Below are 26900 nucleotides of genomic sequence, written 5' to 3' on the forward strand. Positions count from 1 at the left end.
ACTGACAACTGGATCGAAAGTGATAATGTCATATCTAAAATGACTTTTTTTTAAAAAAAGATTTATTTATTTTACGTATATGAGTACACTGTTGCTCTTTTCAGACACACCAGAAGAGGGCATTGGATCCAATTAGAGATGGCTGTGAGCCATGGTTGCTGGGAATTGAACTCAGGATCTCTGGAAGAACAGTCAGTGCTCTTAACCACTAAGCCATCTCTCCAGCCCCTAAAATGACTTTTAACTAAACATTTCCAGAGTGCCACCAGCAGAGAGACATTTTGGCACTCCCAATGCCAACGTCTGGAAGAACAGACAGGTATTGAAAGCACGGGAGTTCAAAGAGAGGCCATTTAAATACATGGATTACCAATAGCTAATGGTATGTGAAACTGGAGGTCTATCAGCAAGTCATTAACTGGCCTATTATACCTTACAGCTTTTCTTCCAAACAGTAAAATAAGACAAAAGCCATTTAAAAAATCTTTTAGGTATTTTCAATGGTTTCTGAATTATTTGTAGGAAGCTCTGATTTCTTTGTATAGAGTTTGATGTATGTGTCCACCATTAAATCTAAATCACGTTTTATATCAAAATTTATGTTAAGCAAAGCCAAATTGCTTGACCTCTGGTCTGTCAGAGTGTTCCGCAGGTATGCTTTGAGATGCTTCCGTCCATTTTCATAGCGCTCATTCTCAACTTTCATCACAGGGAGAATACTCAGGACAAATGTGCAAATGCAAAGCATATACATTAGGGAAAAACTTGATCTCAGGAAGATGGAGGGCTTCATAAATGGTGGACGGGAGCTCAATATCTTTCCCTCTGCGTTTCCACTTGATACTCCAACAGTGAAGCTCGGCCTAGAGCATGTCAGGATTGGGTAGGTCACTTCTGTATATAGTGCACTTCAGCATAGTGCTCTTCCGATTTGTTAAATTTGAGCTGCCCCATCACTGATAGGCATTACAGAGCTTTGAGGTGCTGTTCAGAGAAAATATCTTTAAGTTCCTGAATAATGTGCTCGACTGTTGAAACACTGAGAGTGTCTTTCTAGTAACTCATAGAGGTTAGCTGAGATTCCAGGCTACCTTGCTGAGTTCTCTGGACCGTCCCTGGGAGCTTCATTTGAATGTCAAGTTTGGTTGCTAAATTTGTGGCTTCCTCAAACCAAAACTCATGATAAACTTCAATATTTTCCATCACTTCATTAAGTGAATACAGCACTGCAGTCAAGCTGCTGGATGAGTGTCTCCTCCCAAGTGCGGCTCTCACAGATCTCCAGCATCTGCCTCTGCTGAGTTTTAGAGCAGAATAAATTGCTGACCGCCTTGGTCTCAAAGCGCGTCCTTAGGACCTCCTCGCCAGAACTGATGCAGCACTACAGGAGCCCCTGGAAGTTACCTGGAGCAGAGACCCTCAGGGATCCCTTCAGCCTCGTGCCCATCCAAGGGAATGTTCTGCTTTCCCATGAGAATCAGAATCTCAAATAAAGATTTGAGGTACTCTTTGTTCTACTTCTCTTCAAGGGTTAAAGGCAACACATTTTCCATCCTGCTGGTTCCCTGTGTGTGCTTTGGGGTTTTGAGCATTGCTGTTAAGTTTCCTGTTCTTGGTCAGAAGTTTCCTCATTTTTTTTTTTTTTTTCTGTTTCAGAGTCCTGATTTCATCTTCACTCAATTCTTTTATTCGTTTTCTGTGTCTGCTATGTGGATTGTTCAAATGACTGGTAAGATCAAATATTGTTGGTATTGCATTATCTCGAAGAACTGTCTGATAAGGACGGGTTCTACAGATTGTAGAGGTCTCAAAGTGTTTGGCACATAGTCGATAGTTTATTTAGTTTATCAGGTGTTTTATCTTCTAAATCTGCTCTCCTACAACTCTCAACCCACTTCTGGCAGCTGGCTGGGTCCCGCGGAACCTGAAAGGCCAGGTCAGACTGGCTGCTCTTCTTCATGCAGTTGGGGACAGCGCAGAAGTTAGGCAAGGCCGCCTAGCCGCCATCTGGTCCAGTTCTTCCCTCCCAGCCTCGTCAGGGCAGCGTGGCCGCCCCGCAGGGCCGCGGAGGGGAGCTGGGCGGGCCCGCTGGCTCCGGAAGGTCGCGCGGAGGAGGGGCTGGCGCGCGAAGCCCCGGTGGCTGGGGGCAGGAGTGGCCCGCGGCTCCACAGTGCTGTGTGCGGCCCTGAGGATTTAAAGCCACCTCCACTGCTGCTGTTGCACCTCCAGCCCGCCCGGGATGCTGCTGCCTCCTTTCCACAATGCACCTTGGTGCTGGAGGGTGACCTCTCTTCCCTCAGCCCTCCGCCACCCCCCCCCCCCCCGCCCTCTTCGCAGGCGACCTTTCCTGCAGGCGAGCATGCGCCTAATAAGTACTTTATATGCAAACAAAATCATAGGAGCACAAATTTTGCTTCACTGCCAGAGGCTACAGTGGGGTCCATATGCCCCTCCCATACACGTTTCACACACTTTCTCAGGAATACAGGAAAAGACATTTTTCTCTTTTCTTATTCACATACAGTTCTGTGTTTGACATGACTTGAAAACATAATCTACAGACAGTGTGCACAGAGTGTACCGTCTCAGTTTAAACCTAAATATTGACCTGGGACTACATCTGAATCTTTCTTAAAGTCTATTCGACTTTCCTTGTGTTTACAGAAATTTCTAAGCATCAAAGTAAGAGGATAAAGATATTTTGTGAATGCAGATTTGGAGAGAAAAAAAAATCACAGTCAGAGCAGCTCAACAGAGTGTACAGAAAGAATGGAATCCTAGCCAGGACACAACCTCCCCGGCTGCCTATCTACTATGTCACACCATCTCTTAGGGATACATGTTCACATCCTGTCCCCTTCGAGCAGTGATTCTCAACCTTCCTTATGCTGAGATCCTTTAATACAGTTCCTCATGTTGTGGTGACCCACAAATAAAAAACAAAACTATTTTTGTTGCTACTTCATAACTATAATCTTGCTACTGTTATGAATCATTATGTAAATATCTGATATGCAGAATATCTAATATGCAACCCCCAAAGGGGCCACACAACTGATGCTGTATTTGTCTTGATGAATGAAAGAAGCTATCACAGTGAGGCTTAGAAGCTGCACAGAGATTTTCAAGTATAAAGAAACAATATGGATCCTGGGACAAACTTGGCCCTGTGAAACATTTTTTGAGCGACCTCTACCTATGACAGAGCAAGAGAGCATCTTTACTACTCATATTAAATAGCGTTAACCTGCTAAGTGAAGACCGAAGGATTGCAAAGGAAAATTCCATTCACCAGACAATCGATTTTGCATCTGTTAAATCTTTATCAAGGACAAAAGTAAAAAAACAAAACAAGACCAGACAAGGGCAGAATTGACTCTGGACACACACACACACACACACACACACACACACACACACACACACACCATCAGATCACATGTCAAGATCTAGAACAAGGTAAAGATTAGATTAAGCAATTTGCTCCCATCTACAGAGCAGCATCTACAGATTTTCAATCCATTATTGAAAACCTCTATCAGCTTAGAAATCAAGACAGACTAGCAAGGCCTTTGTAGACAACACTGTGTCACCTAATTCCCATTTTATATCTTAGGAGTCTACATCTCACTGCTTCTCTGTTATATTTCATTTCAATGTCCTCCAAGACCTTTAAAATGTTCTTTACTGTAGCAGGAAGTTAATAGGCATGGGGACAGGAAAAGACGACATCAGACCCTTGTGACAGCACAACTCTGAAGGTCCACATGAAGGCAAAGGTCAGAAGAAAGAATACTTATATTCTATACCAGCACATATGGAAGGACGTTCACTTAATGTAACAGGAACAGAATTCTTTCTATGCATAATTTTGAAAATAAGTTGAGCTCAGGTGAGCAGCTGTTTTTGGCTATGCAGCTTCAGTCTATTATAATAGGTTGTTAGCTATGTACCGAACAACAAGTTTTTAGTTTTCTTATGTTACCAGGAATAGAATCCAGAGTTTAAAATATGGCAGGGAAGTACTTTACCACTGAGGGGCAGTCATAGCCCTATACCTTATGTACTTTTTTGAGTTTATTAATAAAGTCACTGTAAATACTTGTATTTAAATACCTGGGTTTTTATTTCCTTGCTAGGCAGCAGCAAGATTCCTGAGTTGCATGGAAAGTGCATCTTCACTGTTGAAGAAGCCAGTCAGCCACTTTTCAAGGTGACTGTGCTGTCTTACCACTGTTGATCTCAGCCACCACTAACTGGTATTATCACTAATAACAGATGAGAGTCCAGCTGTTTCAGATCCTTGTCAACACTTCCTCTTTTCAAAACCTTAGTAAACAATTTCTAGCCACTTTAGTAGGCACACGAAGGGATCTAATTAAAGTCCTAATATGCATTTTCCAGTGATGAATGGTGCAGAGCAGCTTTAGGAATGATGATAGACATTTACACAGCATGTTTTGGAATTGTCCATTCAGTTATTTTCCATTTCTTGTCATTTAATTTCTTAATATAGGGTTTAAGACATTTTCATATTTCTATATTTTTATTAGTTATGTAATTTGTTAACATTTTCTCTTGAACAAGGCTTACATAGGTGTTTGTTTTAACTCTTAACAATACCAAAAGAATAGACACAAAGTCTTCCTTTTCTGAGTTGTGCATTTTGTGTTGTATCGAAGGCATCTTTCATCAGTGTAATACCACCATAACTTTACCTGCTTTGGTTTATACTTTGTGGTTTTCTACTGATACTTAATATCGATTTTGTGTTAGCTTTCTATAATGTGAGATCTAGACTGAGGTTCCCTTGTTTGTGAGGGAACACAAAATTCTTCAACACTATATTTTGAAAATTCATTATATTAATCGACTAACCCTCTTTGACAAAAAAAGGTAGGTGCAGGCTCTAATCTGTTCCACGAGTTTGTCAGTCACCATTCCTTAAAGATATACTTCACTGCTGGATCCTTGTAGTAAGTCAGAAAGAACACAGCCCTCTGAATTTGTACTTTAAAAAACTGTTTGAAAGTATAGTTCTTTTTGCCTTTTCCTGCAGCTTCCCCTTTTCCCCCCAACTCAGCACACTGCTCCTGGAGAAGCAGGGGATGGGGGATGACAGGATACAAATGATCTCACAGGGAAGATGGAAAGGAGGGCCTTTTTTAGAGAGGGGGAAGGTGCTAAACACAGAAGACAGAGGGAGGCTAAGACAACATTAAGAAAGCCTGAAAAAGCCACAAGGAATCAAACTATTGACTACGTGCTTTTAGAAAATTATAATACATATAACTATACAAATATAATTTAAATGAGTTTTACTTTAATAAGTAAGTTATACTTTTCACTTCTGGGATGACGGTGCTTCTTCCATGATCCAAAACCAATGACCAAAAACTCCAGTGCAAGACAGGGGAAGCTCTTTTTTGAGTTGTTCACCAGGGCTGTCCAGGAGATCCCCAAAGCATCCAGCCTCTGGCTGTTACCCTGTCTTCCCCCCAGAGATGGATGGTCTCTATTGCTGAAGACATCATGCACTTGAGAAACAGAGCCCTGAGACCTCTTAACTGAAACTGATTTAAGCACGCCTTCTCTGAGGACTAGCTTTCATGGTATGAGAGGGAACTATGTGAGCTTCCAAAGGAAGGAAACAGCCAACAGTCCTACACAGCCACAATGCCTGTGAATCACAACAATGATCAGCACAGAATGATAGCCGAAGGGTCCAGTAGTGGCATGCATACCTTTAGGCAACCAAAGTCTTCTAATTGGACTTTAGACCCACTCAACAGAAGAGAGAACTATGCCTGCTACTGGAAACCTACTCAGTGCTACTCAGTGCCAATGAAGGCGTTGTAATCGGAAGAGAATCTATAATTGCTAAGTTACTAAACCAGCATAATCTCTAAAATATTATGAAAACTTTTGTCCTTGTACCCACAGATAAGTGTGGTACTCAGGTACTCACCTCTCACCAAGGAAACCCCTCTTTGCACCAGACAGAGATCATGAAAGAAAATCACAGTCAATCAAAACACAGAGTTGTCGAACACAGTCCCAGGGGATAGCTCTACAAAACACTCCCACACTGGAGGCTTAGGGGCTATGCTCTTAACCACTGAGATCACTCCCACTGCTCTTTGATATACTTTAAAACTCAAATGGTAACAGTCATGTTTAATCATTTACATGTACTATAAAGTATGGGAGTTGGTGAATACTAATTAAATAGTTATTTGAAACACACAAATATTTCAATTATGACAGGAAAAAAAATTCTACCTTTCCAAGCACAGTGAGCTGTTGAACCAGAAGATGAGCACTCTCTGTCTTGCCAGCACCACTTTCTCCAGAAATAACGATGCACTGCATGGGAGGGAAAGGAAGCCATGAGAAGACTGCTTCTCTAGGAAACTCAGTGGCTCTCAATGAAGTAAGGGATGTGAGAAAGTCTGCCTTACCTGGTCTGCATTATATGTGACCATAGACTGGTATCCCAAATCAGCCATTGCAAAAATGTGAGGTGGGTTGGCAGTTCTCTTTGCTCCGATATATAACTTAGAAAGCTGCAGTTAAAGTGAATAAATCTTATAGAGCTTTTTTGACTTGGTTCTGTTTTTATAGATTATTTATATAGAGAGATCTAGTATTGAAAGCCAAAGATATAATAAAATCTACCAGAGCAAAACATTATTTGCATATTTTCTTCAGGTATGTATATAATATATGTGCATGCATGTATGTATGTATGTGTGTATGTATATGAATAAAGTATATACAGTTTATATATATATATATGTATATATATATATGTATGTGTGTGTGTGTGTGAACTAGTTCATATGTAGGATATAACATGAAGGTACAGAGTGACAGGGTAGTAGCATTTAAATGACTCTGTATACTATTTCCAATGTAGAGCTTAAGGCTTCAAAATGTGATTATTTGTTTACATGAAAAAAACTTTACAAATAATAAATCAGAAATTATTTTTTGACAACTTCTTGAATATGATAATGTCTGACATGTGACATCTTTTCCCTACCTTTTGATTTAACTTACATAATCTCACTTGATTTGTATGAAGTCGTACCATTAATTGATAGCAGAATTTTACTGAGCCCAACTTTTTTTATAGGCCAGGCCAATTCTTGTAAGCATATTATTTTCCTGTACATTTTAGACTGGCATTTAAATGAGCTATTAGGCATAATATTAAATAATGTTTTAATATTAAAATCAATAAATAGCTAAAAGACAATGGGTCTAATTAAAAATAAAAAACAGTCTTATTTAATTCTATATGTAAAGCTTTAGTGGCTGAGTAATTGCTAATTAAATACTTTTACTCATAAAGCATACATTGTGTGATAGCAATGAACCCAATTAACATGTTAAGAGAAATTTAAGATATCACAATGACAAATTTTACAGCCATTATGTATCCACTATACAGATGGTGTAGTTATATTTTGACTCTCCAATGCTCAGTTCAGAGACAGACATTAAGTATACTTGTTTTTAGGCATCATTTAGGAATAGGCTGTTCTAAGAAAATTGCATGTAATTCACAATATTACATGTATTTTTTTTGGAAAAAGACCACAAATACTATTCACATTGATTTCATATATTTTTCCTACATATCTGTTTGAATGACCTACATGTTTGAATGACCAATTTGTAAGAGTTTTCTCCAAGGGCTGGTATATATTTTTTTGCTGTCTTCATTTAAATTAAAAGTCTGACTACTAGAGTTATTTGTACAAAGGGAATGTAAGCCACACACATACCTTTGTGGAATAAATGCCCAGACTCTGAAAAGGGTTCAGTGCAATGAGAATATCTCCCACATAAATATAGATCTGATCTCTGGAATAACATTTTTCAAGATGTTCAGACACTGTGTTCTGCAGCAAGATAAAAACAATTTCCTTCTCTTAAACAGCATTCATAGCTCAAGTATGGCGGCAAAGGCCTGCAGTTCTAGCATATAGGATGGTGAGACAAGAGGCTCCATGGAAAGGGAGAGAAGAAACAAAGTCATCTGTGTCCAACTACACTGAAGAGAAATTAATATAAACACCTGGAATCTTGACTGAAATTTAGAAAGAGATACTCATAGCAAACAAAATACCATCATGCTTTTAAACCAGTTAACTTCACGGGGTGGGGGTTACATGATTTTGAAGGATAAAGTAGAATATAATTTTTAAATTAATTTTTTTTGAGATAGGGTCTCACAGTACAGTCCTGGTTGGCTTGGAATTTATGATACAAAAAGGCCAGCTTGGAACTCACAGAAATCCTACAACCTCTGGCTCTGGAATGCTAGAATTAAGGATGTGTTACTGCCATGCCCAATGGGAATGCTGATCTTAAGTGTATATTTTGCCCATTATATGTTGTATATTATATCTACATACAGTATGTTAAATTAAGTGTTATATAACCTTCAAGGGAATAGGTCAGTGTAGTAAATGAGATAAAGAGAAATGTAGAAAGGAAAGAGAAGAGTGTGCATGATTTATTCCAATTCAAGGTGATTTAATGGCAGTGTGCCTTCTGTTAGACAGATAGGTATGTGAAATAAAAATTCAGAAAGTAAACTTTCTGGTTGATCACATGACAATATGAATTGATTTTAATAGTGTTGCAATCAGCATGGGATGTCCACAACACAAAATAAAATCAAAAGATATTAAGTAATAAAAGAACAAAAATGGATCCCTTCCAGTCATCGCCAGCACCTGGTCACCTTGGGTGTGGAGTTGGCGGATACCACCAAGGTCCCTAGAGGAATCTGCACACGATCTTAGGAGCACTGGTGAGTGGAACACAACTTCTGTTCCATTCCAATTACGCAGGACCTGAGACAGCATTAAGGAAGCAGAAAACCCGACCTGACCAGAGTCACAAGACCCTTCAGGTCAGCACCAGCACCTGGTTACCTTGGGTGCGGAGTCAGCAGACACCCCCAAGGTCCATAGAGGACAGCTTCTGAGGCAGACCCTGTTTCAGGCTCCAGATATCTGGGCATCTTCCCTGCCAGAGGAGAGGTGTCAGCCCCACCCGGAAGGGCTTTGCTGGAGCACCTGGGGGAGCCATCTTGGTTCCTGGATCCCTCTAAGACTAGTCTGCTCATGTGAGAGTGTGGACTACAAAAGCTAACAGCTTCTGGGACAGGCCCTGTTTCAGGCCTTCATCTTCTGCCAGGAGGCAGATCCGAACACCAGATATCTGTACAACTTCCCTGCAAGAAGAGAGCTTGATTTCAGAGAGTGCTCTGACCACTGAAACTTAGGAGAGAGCAAGTCTCCCAGGTCTGGTGATAGAGGCTAACAGAATCATGAGAGGAACAAGCTCTAACCAGAGACAACTATAACAACTAACTCCAGAGATTACCAGATGGAGAAAGGCAAACATAAGAATCATACTAACAGAAACCAAGAACAATCACCATCACCAGAATGCAGCACTCCCACCTCACTCAGTCTTGGGCACCCCAACACACCCGAAAAGCTAGACCCGGATTTAAAAGCATGTCTCATGATGATGGTAGAGGACATCAGGAAGGACTTTAATAACTCACTTAAAGAAATACAGAAGAACACTGCAAAAGAGTTACAAGTCCTTAAAGAAAAACAAGAAAACACAATCAAACAGGTAGAAGTCCTTAAAGAAAAAGAGGAAAACACATCCAAATGGGTGATGGAAATGAAGAAAACCATACTAGACCCAAAAAGGGAAGTAGACACAATGAAGAAAACCCAAAGTGAGGCAACGCTGGAGATAAAAACCCTAGGAAAGAAATCTGGAACCATAGAAGTGAGCATCAGCAACAGAATACAGGAGATGGAAGAGAGAATCTCAGGTGCAGAAGATTCCATAGAGAACATCAGCACAACAATCAAAGAAAATGAAAAATGCAAAAAAGATCCTGAGTCAAAACATCCAGGAAATCCAGGACACAATGAGAAGACCAAACCTACAGATAATAGGAGTAGATGAGAATGAAGATTTTTAACTCAAAGGACTGGCAAACATCTTCAACAAAATTATAGAAGAAAACTTCTCAAACCTAAAGAAAGAGATGTCCATGAACATACAAGAAGCCTACAGAACTTCAAATAGAATGGATAAAAAAAGAAATTCCTCCTGACACATAATAATCAGAACAACAAATGCACTAAATAAAGGTAGAATATTAAAAGCAGTAAAGGAAAAAGGTCAAGGAACATATAAAGACAGGCCTATCAGAATTACACCAGACTTTTCACCAGAGACTATGAAAGCGAGAAGATCCTGAACAGATGTTATACAGACACTAAGAGTACACAAATGCCAAACCAGGATACTATACCCAGCCAAACTTTCAATTACCATAGATGGAGAAACCAAAGTATTCCACGACAAAACCAAATTCACACATTATCTTTCCACGAATCACACCCTTCAAAGGATAAAAACAGAAAAAAAGCAATACAAGGATGCAAACCACCCCCTAGAAAAAGCGAGAAAGTAATCTTTCAACAAACCTAAAAGAAGACAGCCAGAAGAACAGAATGCCAACTCTAACAACAAAAATAATAGGAAGCAACAATTATTAATCCTTAATATCTCTTAATAACAATGGACTCAATTGCCAAATAAAAAGACATAGACTACAAGCCCCTTCCGGTCTACTCGAGTATCTGGGTGCCTTGCTAGAGGAGTCTCCGGACAACTGCAAGGACCCGCACAGGATTCCGCACGGGATTCTAAGACCTTTGGTGAGTGGAACACATCTTCTGCTCCAATCCAATTGAGCGGGACCTGAGACTGCATTAACTAGGGAAGCAGGCAACCCAGCCTCTGCTGGGGCACAAGTCCCTTCCGGTCCACTCGAGCACTGGGGTGCCTTGCCAGTGGAGTCTGTGGACACCCGCAGGGACCGATGCAGGATTCCCTACGGGATCCTAAGGCTTCTGGTGAGTGGAACACAACTTCTGCCAGGAGGCAGGTTTGAACACCAGATATCTGGGCACCTTCCCTGCAAGAATAGAGCTTGCCTGCAGAGAATACTCTGACCACTGAAACTAAGGAGAGAGCCAGCCTCCCAGGTCTGCTGATAGAGGCTAACAGAGTCACCTGAGGAATAAGCTCTAACCAGAGACAACTACAACACCTGGCTTCAGAGATTACCAGATGGCGAAAGGCAAAGGTAAGAATCCTACTAACAGAAATCAAGACCACTCACCATCATCAGAACGCAGCACTCCCACGCAACCTAGTCCTGGGCACCCCAACACAACCGAAAATCTAGACCCAGATTTAAAAGCATATCTCATGATAATGGTAGAGGACATCAAGAAGGTCTTTCATAACTCCCTTAAAGAAATACAGGAGAGCACTGCTAAAGAGTTACATGTCCTTAAAGACAAAAAGGAAAACACAAGCAAACTGGTAGAAGTCCTTAAAGAAAAACAGGAAAACACAACCAAACTGGTAGAAGTCCTTAAAGAAAAACAGGAAAACACATCCAAACAGGTGATGGAAATGAACAAAACCATACTAGACCTAAAAAGGGAAGTAGACACAATAAAGAAAACCCAAAGTGAGGTAACACTGGAGATAGAAACCCTAGGAAAGAAATCTGGAAGCATAGATGCAAGCATCAGCAACAGAATACAAGAGATGGAAGAGAGAATCTCAGGTGCAGAAGATTTCATAGAGAACATCAGCACAAAAATCAAAGAAAATACAAAATGCAAAAGGATCCTAACTCAAAACATCCAGGAAATACAGGACACAATGAGAAGACCAAACCTAAGGATAATAGGAGTTGATGAGAATGAAGATTTTCAACTTAAAGGGCCAGCAAATATCTTCAACAAAATAATAGAAGAAAACTTCCCAATCCTAAAGAAAGAGATGCCCATGATCATACAAGAAGCCTACAGAACTCCAAATAGACTGGACCAGAAAAGAAATTCCTCCCGACACATAATAATCAGAACAACAAATGCTCTAAATAAAGATAGAATATTAAAAGCAGTAAGGGAGAAAGGTTAAGTAACATATAAAGGCAGGCCTATCAGAATTACACCAGACTTTTCACCGGAGACTATGAAAGCTAGAAGAGCCTGGATAGATGTTATACAGACACTAAGAGAACACAAATGCCAGCCCAGGTTACTATACCCAGCAAAACTCTCAAATACCATATGGAGAAACCAAAGTATTCCATGACAAAACCAAATTCACACATTATCTTTCCACAAATCCAGCCCTTCATCAGATAATAACAGAAAAAAAACAATACATGGACGGAAATCACGCCCTAGAAAAAGCAAGAAAGTAATCCCTCAACGAACCTAAAAGAAGACTGCCACAAGAACAGAATGCCAACTCTAACAACAAAAATAAAAGGAAGCAACAATTACTTTTCCTTAATATCAATGGACTCAACTCCCCAATAAAAAGACATAGACTAACAGACTGGCTACACAAACAGGACCCAACATTCTGCTGCTTACAGGAAACCCATCTAAGGGAAAAAGACAGACTCTACCTCAGAGTGAAAGGCTGGAAAACAATTTTCCAAGAAAATGGTCTGAAGAAACAAGCTGGAGTAGCAATTCTGATATCGAATAAAATCGACTTCCAACCCAAAGTTATTAAAAAAGATAAGGAGGGACACTTCATACTCATCAAAGGTAAAATCCTCCAAGAGGAACTCTCAATTCTGAATATCTATGCCCCAAATGCAAGGGCAGCCACATTCATTAAAGACACGTTAGTAAAGCTCAAAGCACACATTGCACCTCACACAATAATAGTGGGAGACTTCAACACAGCACTTTCATCAATGTACAGATCCTGGAAACAGAAACTAAACAGGGACACAGTGAAACTAACAGAAGTTATGAAACAAATGGACTTAACAGATATCTACAGAACATTTTATCCTAAAACAAAAGGATATACCTTCTTCTCAGCACCTCAAGGGACCTTCTCCAAATTTGACCATATAATTGGTCACAAAACAGGCCTCAACAGATACAAAAATATTGAAATTGTCCCATGCATCCTATCAGACCACCATGGACTAAGGCTGTTCTTCAATAACAACATAAATAATGGAAAGCCAACATTCACGTGGAAACTGAATAACACTCTTCTCAATGATACCTTGGTCAAGGATGGAATAAAGAAAGAAATTTAAGACTTTTTACAGTTTAATGAAAATGAAGCCACAACTTACCCAAACCTATGGGACACAATGAAAGCATTTCTAAGAGGGAAACTCATAGCTCTGAGTGCCTCCAAAAAGAAACTAGAGAGAGAACACACTAGCAGCTTGACAACACATCTAAAAGCTCTAGAAAAAAAAGGAAGCAAATTCACCCAAGAGGAGTAGACGGCAGGAAATAATCAAACTCATGGGTGAAATCAACCAAGTGGAAACAAGAAGAACTATTCAAAGAATTAGCCAAACGAGGAGTTGGTTCTTTGAGAAAAACAACAAGATAGATAAACCCTTAGCTAGAGTCACTAGAGGGCACAGGGACAACATACTAATTAACAAAATCAGAAATGAAAAGGGAGACATAACAACAGATCCTGAAGACATCCAAAACACCATCAGATCCTTCTACAAAAGGCTATACTCAACAAAACTTGAAAACCTGGATGAATTGGACAAATTTCTGGACAGATACCAGGTACCAAAATTAAATATGGATCAAGTAAAGAGCTATACAGTCCCATATCCCCTAAAGAAATAGAAGCAGTCATTAATAGTTTCCCAGCCAAAAAAAAGCCCAGGACCAGATGGGTTTAGTGCAGAGTTCTACCAGACCTTCAAAGAAGATCTAATTCCAGTTCTGCACAAACTATTCCACAAAATAGAAGTAGAAGGAACTCTACCCAACTCATTCTATGAAGCCACAATTACTCTGATACCTAAACCACAGAAAGATCCAACAAAGATAGAGAATTTCAGACCAATTTCCCTTATGAATATTGATGCAAAAATACTCAATAAAATTCTTGCTAATTGAATCCAAGAACACATTAAAGCAATCATCCATCCTGACCAAGTAGGTTTTATTCCAGGGATGCAGGGATGGTTTAATATACGGAAATCCATCAACATAATCCATTATATAAACAAACTCAAAGACAAAAACCACATGATCATCTCGTTAGATGCAGAAAAAACATTCGACAAGATCCAACACCCATTCATGATAACAGTCTTGGAAATGTCAAGAATTCAAAGCCCATACCTAAACATGATTAACGCAATCTACAGCAAACCAGTAGCCAACATCAAAATAAATGGTGAGAAGCTTGAAGCAATCCCACTAAAATCAGGGACTAGACAAGGCTGTCCACTCTCCCCATACCTATTCAACATTATACTTGAAGTCCTAGCCAGAGTAATTAAAAAACAAAAGGATATCAAGGGGGTACAGATTGGAAAAGATGAAGTCAAAATATCACTTTTTGCAGATGATATGATAGTATATATAAGTGACCCTAAAAATTCCACCAGAGAACTCCTAAACCTGATAAACAGCTTCAGTGAAGTAGCTGGATATAAAATTAACTCAAACAAGTCAATGGCCTTTCTCTACACAAAGAATAAACAGGCTGAGAAAGAAATTAGGGAAACAGGAATAGTCACAAACAACATAAAATACCTTGGCGTGACTCTAACTAAGGAAGTGAAAGATCTGTATGATAAGAACTTCAAGTCTTTGAAGAAAGAAATTAAAGATCTCAGAAGATGGAAAGATCTCCCATGCTCATGGATTGGCAAGGTCAACATAGTAAAAATGGCTATCTTGTCAAAAGCAATCTACAGATTCAATGCAATCCCCATCAAAATTCCAACTCAGTTCTTTAACAAATTAGAAAGGGCAATCTGCAAATTCATCTGGAATAAGGAAAAACCTAGGATAGCAAAAACTCTTCTCAATGATTAAAAAAAAAAAAAAAAAAAAAACCTCTGGTAGAATCACCATGCCTGACCTAAAGCTGTACTGCAGAGCAACTGTGATAAAAACTGCATGGTACTGGTATAGTGAGAGACAAGTAGACCAATGGAATAGAATTGAAGACCCAGAAATGAACTCACACACCGATGGTCACTTGATCTTTGAGAAGGGAGCTAAAACCATCCAATGGAAAAAAAGACATTATTTTCAACAAATGGTGCTGGCACAACTGGCAGTTATCATGTAGAAGAATGAGAATTGATTCATTCCTATCTCCTTGTATTAAGGTCAAATCTAAGTGGATCAAGAAACTCCACATAAAACCAGAGAGTGAAACTTATATAGGAGAAAGTGGGAAAAAGCCTCGAAGATGAATATATGGGCACATGGGAAATATTCCTGAATAGAATAGCAATGGCTTGTGCTTTAAGATCAAGAATCGACAAATGGGACCTCATAAAATTGCAAAGCTTCTGTAAGGCAAAAGACACTTTCAATAAGAAAAAAAGTTCACCAAGAGATTGGGAAAGGATCTCTACCTACCCTAAATCAGATAGGGGACTATTATCCAATATATATAAAGAACTCAAGAAGGTAGAGTCCAGAAAATCAAATAACCCTATTAAAAAATGGGGCTCAGAGCTAAACAAAGAATACTTACCTGAGGAATTCTGAATGGCTGAGAAGTACCTGAAAAAATGTTCAACATCCTTAATCATCAGGGAAATGCAAATCAAAACAACCCTGAGATTCCACCTCACACCAGTCAGAATGGCTAAGATCAAAAATTCAGGTGACAGCAGATGCTGGCGAGGATGTGGAGAAAGAGGAACACTCCTCCATTGTTGGTGGGATTGCAAGCTTGTACAACCACTCTGGAAATCAGTCTGGCGGTTCCTCAGAAAATTGGACATAGTACTACCGGAGAATCCAGCAATACCTCTCCTGGGCATATATCCAGAAGATGTCCCAACCGGTAAGAAGGACACATGCTCCACTATGTTCATAGCAGCCCTATTTATAATAGCCAGAAGCTGGAAAGAACCCAGATGCCCCTCAACAGAGGAATGGATACAGAAAATGTTGTACATTTACACCATGGAGTACTACTCAGCTATTAAAAAGAATGAATTTATGAAATTCCTAGGCAAATGGAAGGACCTGTAGGGCATCATCCTCAGTGAGGTAACCTAATCACAAAAGAACTCACATTATATGTACTCACTGATAAGTGGATATTAGCCCAGAAACTTAGAATACTCAAGATAGAAGATACAATTTGCAAAACACATGAAACTCAAGAAGAATGAAGACCAAAGTGTGGACACTTTTCCCCTTCTTAGAATTGGGAACAAAACACCCATGGAAGCAGTTACAGAGACAAAGTTTGGAGCTGTGACGAAAGGATGGACCATCTAGAGACTGCCGTACCCCGGGATCCATCCCATAATCAGCCTCCAAACGCTGACACCATTGCATACTCTAGCAACATTTTGCTGCAAGGACCCTTATATAGCTGTCTCTTGTGAGACTATGCTGGAGCATAGCAAACACAGAAGTGGATGCTCACAGTCAGCTATTGGATGATTCACAGGACCCCCAAATGGAGGAGTTAGAAAAAGTACCCAAGGAGCTAAAGGGGTCTGCAACCCTATAGGTGGAATAATAATATGAACTAACCAGTACCCCCCCAGTGCTCGTGTCTCTAGCTGCATATGTATCAGAAGATGGTCTATTTGGCCATCATTGGAAAGAGAGGCCCATTGGTCTTGCAAACTTTATATGCCTCAGTACAGGAGAATGCCAGGGCCAAAAAGTGGGAGTGCGTGGGTAGGGGAGTGGGGGGAGGGTATGGGGGACTTTTGGGATTTCATTGGAAATGTAAATGAAGAAAATACCTAATTAAAGAAAATAAAAATAAAATTAATAAAAGAACAAAAATCTAAAACCCAGACAACAGATGTGCCATATTAATATGCAAGCCGGTTACAGGATTGGCAAAATATTTCCAGTTCTCAATCTACATCTTCACCACACTAGGAGATTTGATAGGAAATGTCAGAAAGAACAATCTCTGCCTTAACAGATACTATTGGATTTCAAGATCAGTAATGATCGGGGGGCGGGGGGGGAATATTTTAAGAAAGCTGTTTTTATACCCCGAATTTACCTGAATGACTGTGTTAGTCATCTTTGAACAAATGCTTGAGATAAATCAACTTATAAAGAAAAATGAATTGTTTTCTAGGCTTAAAATGATATTTCTTCCCTTGCTTTTGGTTCTAGATGGAGCTGTACATTACAGTGGGAACATGTGCCTCATATCACAGAGAGAAATGGAGGTTGGGGTCAGGGACCTACCTACATTCTCTTTTAAGGACATGCCTCAGATTGAACTAAGACTTCCCACCAGGTTCCATCTCTTAATGCTTCCACTCTCGCCCAACAGTGGCACAGGTTGGACCTCAAAGGGACAGTCCAGATGCAAAGGAAACAGATTGCTTCTGTTCAGAATGTCTTGGGTTTTGTGAAATTTTTGAGTAAAATATTCAGGCATTAATCAGAAGGATTAACAACTAAATTACTGTTGACCAGACCAGACAGAGATCTCTCCTTTACTCAGCGGAGCCATTTATTTCTCTAATGACTAGATTAATCTGGAATACAGACGGAGGAGACGAGAGCCTGTGGTTTACTGGTTTGGACCTGTATCATCTGAGGCAACAATAATGAGAAGTTTCAAGCACAATGACATGTCCTCAGAGTGTGAGCAGGAGCTCTGTGATTTGTGAGGAGAACCATGGATAACAGCCTCATTATGGCATCTCAGAAGCTTCTGTGTCCTGCCACCAAGAGCCAGCAGAGGAAGGAGACGGAGGATATATGTAACATGTAAGAAATAGACTGTCTAATGAGTAAGCCATACCTTTGAGACTCCCAGAAATTACTGAGAAGAAACATTTGTGACCTAACAACTCACATTTTAGAGATCTCACTTCTTTGTCATTTGAGTATTAAAAAATGACAGCAAGCCAGAAAGATGTGGAAATGTGATATTTTAAAGATAGGAGAAATAAGAAGAGATGAATTATGAACTGAACTGACCAAGGTAATCCTACTTTGCTTTAGTTGACTCCATTTGTGTCCTTCACCAAACCTCCTCCAGACCATATGCATGTATGCACACATACACATGTACACAGATATCATGTATGACATTACAAATGATATTTAAAAAACCCCTTTGTATGCATCATTTCTTTAAATAAAAAGAATGCAGAGATGGAATGGAGAGATGGCTCAGAGTTTAGAGCAATTGTTTCTCTTTCAGTGGACCCAGGTTCCATTGCCAGCACCCACATGGTAACTCACAACTATCTATAACTGCAGTTGTAGCTTATCTCATGCCTTCTTCTCTCCTCTGTGGGCACCAGCCATGCACATGGTGCACAGACATAAAGCAGACAAAATACTCACACATATAAAATAAACAATTATAAATCTCTAAAATTACAATGTTTAAATTTAATTAAACTCAAATCTTACCTCATCCAGAACATCTAGGGTTGCCAAATCGTCTACATCCTTCAGACTGGAAATGAGAGATCTATTTAAGTTACCTTTCTTGGTATGAATTCGTTCATGCCTGTGAAGAAAATCCATTTCTGACTTAGAAACTTATTGCTGATCTGTGTGGAAGGTTTAGGTTTTAGGGGACTGGAAAGCTCTTCTGTTCTGTTTATAGTGAATGAAATTTGCTAGAACATAATCATCACATTTTGGATCTTTAGTTTTCTCTTCGGCATTAGGAAAACACCACATAGTAAACTTACAGTGACTCACAAATGATCAAAGGGTTATCATTTCTATATGAACCCTCCTTGAGTAATTTGAAATGGAAAAGGAAGGATTATCACCAAACTCATTAAAAATATGAAGTATCATTGTCATTTCTATATGTGGTTGAAACTATTACAGGATATTGAATTTGGAACTCTGAATTCACTTGGGATCTGATTTTTTTTCCTGAGGTAATGTTAGGCCACTGGCAGTAGAAATACAGTCATTTTCAAATTTTTGCCAGAATACACATTACAAACTTTTAAAATATCAAATGAGTACATAGAAAACTGATTTCAGTTTTGGTTCCAAGTCTCCCAACCCCTAACAAGGAAGCTATCTGAATCTGTTATCTGCTAGCAAAGAAAGAAATAGTTTTCTCCAATGGAATCTCACAGGGTATATTAACCACACATAGGGGTAGGTTCTGTGGTCAGCCATAGATGGCCAACACAAAACAAACTCAATGATATATTTATAGATTCACAAGGTTCTATGCAAGTTGCTAGAGGAAGAAAGGAATCAATAGCTCTACCCATTGGTAATTTACATAGTCCACGACAATGGCCAGCATGTACAACAGTCACTTATATTTCTGTGATAACCAACAGTTATCTAATTGGATGTAAGGAGAAAAATTGTGCATAGTTTTTCTACACATTTTCTGTATTAAGCAGGCATCATCTTTTTATATTCTGTTACACATGAAGAGATTAATTTGTTTTGATATATTTAAAAAATAGAAAAAGAAATCCAATTATCCATTCAACTGAGGACAGTCTCTAGATTTGTCATCTCTTTCTCTAAGTCCATTAACATAAAAACTTGCTGAAGAATGACAAGGAGCAGCTGATAAAGAGCTGCTGAGGCCCAGTTTGCTTTTCTGTGAAGTCATCCTCTGTGATGGTTTTGGTTCTGGCTGTCAAACACCTAGACAAAATGTGGTTATATGATGCTTAATAATCCCAGATGGTACCTCATTTTTCTCTGGAAAAACTTAACATTTTTCTAGCACAAAACTCATGGTCTTCACAATACTGTAGCACTTTTAGTATCATTGCCTATCTCTGGGCACAACATCCTCCAACAGACCAGGTATTTTAAACAATCTGTACTAGCCCCTCTTTGATTTCCTGCTTGGAGTTGTTTCCCATTTATGTGAGGAAATTTCCACTTATCCTTCACACATAAGTGTAGATACACCCACTCCAGGAGTCATTAGAAAACTGGACAGAACACACTAGTCAAGTTCTCCAGTTGGTTAAGTGAATATATGCTCATAGTTTCTACCAGAGACTGAAAACACAGGTTTATTCATATTCCTATCTGTGGATACAAAGATGTGGAAGATAACAGCTTACCTGAATTTTATCATTTCCTTTAACATGATAGTATGCCTGCTGAAATAAACTGAATGTTCTTGTGTTTCAGTAGACAAAAATCCTCTAAATAATAAGGTGTAATGTTGAGTATTTTCTTTTTTTTTTTTAACATTTTTTATTACGTATTTTCCTCAATTACATTTCCAATGCTATCCCAAAAGTCCCCCATACCCCCCCCCTTCCCTACCCACCCATTCCCATTTTTTTGGCCCTGGTGTTCCCCTGTACTGGGGCATATAAAGTTTGCATGTCCAATGGGCCTCTCTTTCCAGTGATGGCCGACTAGGCCATCTTTTGATACATATGCAGCTAGAGTCAAGAGCTCCGGGGTACTGGTTAGTTCATAATGTTGTTCCACCTATAGGGTTGCAGATCCCTTTAGCTCCTTGGGTACTTTCTCTAGCTCCTCCATTGGGAGCCCTGTGATCCATCCAAAAGCTGACTGTGAGCATCCACTTCTGAATTTTCAAAAGTAAATACCTAGTTTTTCATAAGATAGTCCAAATGTCTCAGTTTTCCCACACTATTGAATATCTCCTCAATCATGACTATTTATAGTTCTGGTCAGCTTCATGTCTCTAGTGTCAAGTCATTTTAAATATATATACATTGATCTTTCAGATTTTGCTACATGCCAAGTGCAATATACCAGAACTATGTGAAAAATAAATTATGTATTTTCTAAATGTACATGAGAAATTTTGATCTACAGATTTTGTAACATCACTTTCTTTTGAACTTCCTCTTATCTGTGCTGTTGAACACAAACCCAAGGGTGTAGTTAAAGCTAGTCTACATTTATTGATACCTTGTTATGTTGAAGACACTTCTTCTAAATCCAGGCAAATGAGAATTGTGTGCACTGTCATTACTCTTATTTAATATGGTGTTCAAAGCCTTAACTAAAACAGTAAGACAAAAGTAAGAAAAGCAAGAATAAAAGCGATACATACAAATAAAAGTTCCACTAGACAAAATCAACACATGAAAATCAGTAGCTGTTCTCCATATCAGTAGTAAACTTGGCAAGATAGAAATCAAGAATAAATTCCCATTCATGATAATTCAAAATAGAAAACAACTCATTTTTTAAAAAAATTCATTTTTAGAAACAATTGAAATGCCCAAAGAGAGTTCTAAATGCATATTTCAGGATGGTTTTATATTTTTAATATCTTTTTTTCCTGGTCTTTATTTCATAGAACTGGTTGACATTTTTGTTACTTTGTTGAATGTTTGCTTACTTTTAAGTCTCAGAGGAAGCAAAGTCAAATTCGTTCTATAAGACTTCATCTTCTTGTGAAAAGTACAGCTTGTGAACCAGACCGTATCTCCTATTTACTCAGTAATACAGGAGAGACATAGCTTCACACTATAAATAATTTCTTTTTGTTATCAAAGGTCACCAATACCCTTGGGGCTAGTTATTATAGCTTCAGTTTTATACACTGAAGAAAGCAACAACCCCTGCTGCCCTGAAGTTAAAATTTCATCTTTACTATGTAGTTGTATGCCTGTAAAGGAACAGCTTTGTTTGCTTTGCTTTAGTTAAAAATACTCTTGTAAATAGCAACCCCTATCATCTAAGGTGATCCAGAAGCTGCTGGGATTGAAGAGCAATCCTTGTCAAACAGAAATCTCATCAATGCTTTTGTGTTGATTTCCTATCCATCTTTACATTTCAGTAACAAAGACACCTATTAGAACCAATGGGGATTCAGACTTTCACTGCTGTGCACTGGAAAGCTAGTATTTATTTCCTTGCTTCTTAGCTCCTTTGCCTTATGTGTGCCATCTAGAACTGATGGTGAAAAAGAAGACAGCACCAGCCTAGACAGCTCTCTGGACCATCCTGTCAGCTACAGTAATTGATGCTGCAATTGCCTGGTCACTACTCAAGTTTGAACTGCCCTTTCCATTCACAGAGACCCAATACTTCCTTAAAGATGTATTTTCATCTGGCATGAAGAGATGTGTATATGTTCATTAAACTTGTGGCTATGCCAGAAGGGAGGTGAGGTTGGAAAGCTACATAGGAAAGTCTGAAAACTGGAAACTTAAGCTGATACTTAAAGCTCATACTTCATTGAACAATCACAAACAAGTAGAAATAATTTCATCTTTTTGGTCTAGTTACTGTTTACCTCTTTGCTTCTAATGGAGGAACTTCCTAGACATTGAGCAAAAAGGTCAAGTCTTTTGCTATGTTTGCTTTCTCAGTTCACTGCTGTGACCATCTCCTCTCCTGTGGCATCCATCAGCATCCAGTAATTTAGGACCTCTCATTTGCAAACACTCTCTTCTTGATCCCTCTCCCCTTAGCCCCTCTTCTCATCCCCTCACAGCTATACCTCTAAGCAAGTTCACAGTCCAGTCTCTTCATTTTGCTATTTTCCTTCATTTCTCTCCATTCTGCTAAGGCGACACTTGCCAAAATCATCAGAGAACATGTTGTTTATTTGTCATTCTATGGTACAGGCAACTCTACTCTTCTTGATACACCTATTTACCTGGCTTGTGAGAGACCACATTCCCCTTTGTTTCTCCTCTGAGAGCCACATTTCCCCACTTTCTAGCTCTGGTTCATCTGTCTGTCTCTAAGCATGATCTTCTTCATGAATACCATGGACAGCCTTCACCTTTTATTGTTGGCACCCACTCAGTAAGCTCACTGCATGCCATGTCATTGAACACTTCAACAAACAAATGACTATCAAGCTGTGTCCGACATGAATCTCTCCTGTAGACTCTTATACCAGACTATCTACTCAATGAACACTACCTTGATAATTACCCAGTCTGTTAAATTCAGCACAATTACAGCAGAATATATCACTAATTTCACCTTGTATGAATAAATACAAGGGATATGCTGTCACCCATGTTCTGAGATCACAAACACTAAAGTTTGGGGTGCCTGATGGATATAGGAGAAATATATAAACATTACAAATATAACTTTTTGATATGTAATACAATCGTGTATATGTAACACATTCAGATGGCTCTCTATTGATACAGGTTTTGAATTAATGGATTCAATCAATGTAGATAGAAAATATTTGGAAAAAAAATCTTCCTTCACATAACTTGTATGAATATTTTTCATGTCATCATTTTTTAAAGAATGCATTATAATCTAAAGGTCACTTAAAGTATACAGAAGATTATACTTAAATTATTTACATAAGGGATTTGAGTGTCTGAGGATTTTGTCACCTGTGGGAGCCCTGTAAATATTCCTTGTGAATATAACGTGATACCACATGTATGTGTGCAAATACACACTTGTGCAAACATAAACAGAAATATACACACTTTGTATATATACACATACATACACACATATATCACATGATTTTAACAGATCATGATATTGTCAAATTTATATAAGAATCAACTACAAGTAATGATAACACATTCAAATTTGTTTCTATTACCAGAATTGCCATAGTTAGATATTTATGGATTTCCTTTTCTTTCTTTTTGGTAAGATATTATGAATCTGACTTCAGAGTTTTCACTCAAAAACAAAGCCCACCAGAGTGTGTATGAGTAAGTGTGTGTGTGTATGATCTCTGACTTCAAAATGAGTCAGATTTTTTCCAAACTTGCTAAGTGTAGCACTTTTATTTTCCCTTTTCTTCTATTATTTATTTTCCTCCAATTCCTCTTTCTCCTGTCCTCCTCTGTGTCCTTCCCCTGCTCTTCCATCTCCTCTCCCCTCTTCCTCTCTTTTTCTGCCATTTTGCAGGGATTATGAAAACAAACTAGGAAGCAAATGAGATCAGGACAGCTGAACAGCCAGCAATACAGTTTTACCTTGCTGGCAGAGAGGAAGGAGGGAAATATCATGTTGAATTCTACTCACAATATTCTGCTTTAAACTTGACTGCTGTCCCTAAGAAACATTCCTATCTATGGCTGGTGAGATGGTTCAGAGGATAGAGCCCTTGCTGCACAAGTGTCTCAGGTTTCTTTGGCTCTCAGCCATAGACATTACAACACACCTGGTGCTGCCCTGGGGTAGGACACCTTAATCAGGATCAGGAACCAGAACTTGGATGGGCCAGAGATGTGGGATAGAACCAAACAGGACCAGCAAAAAATAAACATCAGTGAAATGATTCCTAATGATATTACTCTACAATACTCATAGACCAGAGCCCAGCATAATCATCATCAGAGAGGTTTCATCCAGGCAACTGATATAGGAACAGATGCAGAAACCCACAACCAAACATTTGTTTGAGCTAATTAAGGGAAGAGGGGGAAGAAGGATTGAAGGAGCCAGAGAGGTAAAAGGACATCACAAGAATATGGCCCACAGAATCAACTAACCAAGTCTCATAGGGACTTACAGAGACTAAACAGACAGCCATGTATGCGTCTGACCTAGGTTCTCTGCATATATGCTATGGTTGTGTAGCTTGGTATTCTTGTGGGACTCCTTACAGTGGGAGTTGCACTGTCTCTGACTCTTTCTTGCTTTTGGGACTCCTTTTCTCCTACTGGGTTGGCTTGTCCAGTCTTAATAGGAAGGGAGGCACCTAATCTTACTGCAACTTGATATGCCATGTTTGGTTGATATCCATGGGAGGCCTGCCCTTTTCTGAATGGAAAAGGAGGAGGAAGAGATCTGGAGGAGAGGAGAGGTGGTGGTGGGAGACTGGAGGAGAAGAGGGAGGGAAAACTGCAGTCAGGATGTAATATATCAGAGAAGAATAAAAAAAACAAAACTTTTTTTAAAAAGAACATATAAACCTTATGAAGAAATTATACAGAGAAAGAAACAAAATTGAACTAGTTACAGTCTAAAAAGAAATGGAGAAAATCAAATCATGGCAGAAAAGCACTGAAACACTGCATCAAATGTGATTGAGTCTGCACAGAGATAAGGAGAAAACAAACAAAGAAACAAACAAATGTTCAATCAGTTCCAGGAGGCAGAGGAAGACAGATGAGGAGGCCATACCAGATAGCAAGTAAGACTGGTGAGGTAGAATCCACATTGAGGAGCTTGATAAAACTCCTTCATATCTCAAGAATTACTTATAGAATGATAGTTTGGAAACCAGGGGACTCACCATCTCCAGAATAGTGCATGGCATCACGGAGTAGGAGAGAAACAGTTATAATATCCAAGGAAGAGAAATAGTCCCTTGGGAATCTTCCAACTAACTAAACTGAGCTTCATGTTCAAACATTCCGGCCATTTAAAGAGTAAATACAACAGGACACATATAGCTACCCAAGAGAAGGAATAAGGAATTCAGAAAAGGTAAGGGTATATATTTCAAAACAAACAAAACAAGCAACGAAGTGTGGTGACCACTGAATTGATATAAACATAAGAAGGACTATAAACCACTAGGAATTATGGTTACAAAAGAATGCTAAACAGAGACAATGTCCACGGACAGTGTGATGATACAGAGATGAGGATGAATCAGCATAACTAGGCTAACTCGTCCTTTGTAGATAATGAAGAAAAGAATAAATATAACCTAGAGTTGAACCAAATTATGTCATCCACTTAAACTTTGGTAAAACAAAACAAAACAAAACAAAACAAAACAAAACAAAACAAAACAAAACAAAAGAGAAAGGACAGACTCATATAGATTCAAGTCATTACAGTTCCAACCTTATCACAGAAGTAAAAATAGTTACCATGTTATCAATTAACACCTGGGTTGGCATGTTATTCAAATTAACTTTCTAAACAATGACATCCCAATTGGTTCAACTACACTGTGAATAGGTTGCCCACTTTAACTTTAGCTGTCACCACAGTGTTTGTATTTAATAAAATTCTTTCAAAAGTCATAGGAAATGCATGAACATAGATTATTTGATCAGTTACTACCTTACTAAGCAATATAAAACCTAATTACAGTATATCAAAGACAGATTAAAGTTAAGAATACTTTCCAATTCAGAATAAATAATGCAAGGCAGGCCAAAGAAGCTAAAAACCAAACAAAAATATTATATACACCGTGCCATGATTGGCAAGCTCTGCAATGATAAAGAGTACAGAAACTCATTAAAAAAAATCACTCTGAGAGGTCAGACCTAAAGGATGACTTGAGCAAGATTCAGTTTCTCTACTTTCCGAAAGAAGGAGCCACTTGCAAAGCTCATTTCCAGAAATTACAATCTAGGCTTGTATTCTATTCTTTGGCAATTCAAAAGGTACGGTAGACTCAGACAGAGATCTTTAAGGCCATGTAGAATCGGGATCCAGCACCTCTGCTTTGTAGTGTTGTGTGACCGTTCTGCCCCCTGTACTCTCAATTCCCTCCAGCAGTGATTCAACACTTCCCTCCATTTGGAGGCATCAACCTAAGTTACTCTTGGAATTACAGTATTAAAAGGTTTTTATGTTAATACTGATATTTCCTCACCTTGCCTATTCCAAATTGCTTCATAAAGCATTGCTTAGAAGTAGAGATACTCATAGGACATCCCCAAGAGCTTACTCATCTAGCTGCTTAACTCCAAACAACTTTAAGAGAACCCACAACCATACCATACGTTTATATACAAATTGAGAGATTTATAATCCCCAAGTACACAAACACTAGCTGTTGACTCTTCATCTCAGCTTAGTAACTGTCTGCCAGATCCAAAGGCAATCATCCTTTCAACACTCATTATTTACCACCAGCCTTTGTTAATATTATAA

General features: G+C 38.9%; 1 protein-coding gene and 1 pseudogene across 1 annotated transcript in view; both read right to left on the reverse strand.

Moving 5' to 3' along the window:
* The window catches only part of Myo3a (myosin IIIA), a 232111-nt gene that overhangs the window by 141322 nt on the left and 63889 nt on the right, over window positions 1-26900 (reverse strand). The window contains exons 9-12 of the mRNA XM_021155802.2: window positions 18534-18633; window positions 7794-7910; window positions 6462-6566; window positions 6283-6366 (exon numbers count right to left, since the gene is read on the reverse strand). Of these exons, the coding sequence (XP_021011461.2) occupies window positions 6283-6366; window positions 6462-6566; window positions 7794-7910; window positions 18534-18633 (406 nt within the window). The remainder of the gene's footprint in view (window positions 1-6282; window positions 6367-6461; window positions 6567-7793; window positions 7911-18533; window positions 18634-26900) is intronic.
* LOC147005963 (52 kDa repressor of the inhibitor of the protein kinase pseudogene) lies at window positions 488-4686 on the reverse strand (annotated as a pseudogene).

This window comes from Mus caroli, unplaced genomic scaffold (genome assembly GCF_978045245.1).
Source record: "Mus caroli unplaced genomic scaffold, Mus_caroli_1 scaffold_2, whole genome shotgun sequence".
Taxonomy (NCBI): domain Eukaryota; kingdom Metazoa; phylum Chordata; class Mammalia; order Rodentia; family Muridae; genus Mus; species Mus caroli.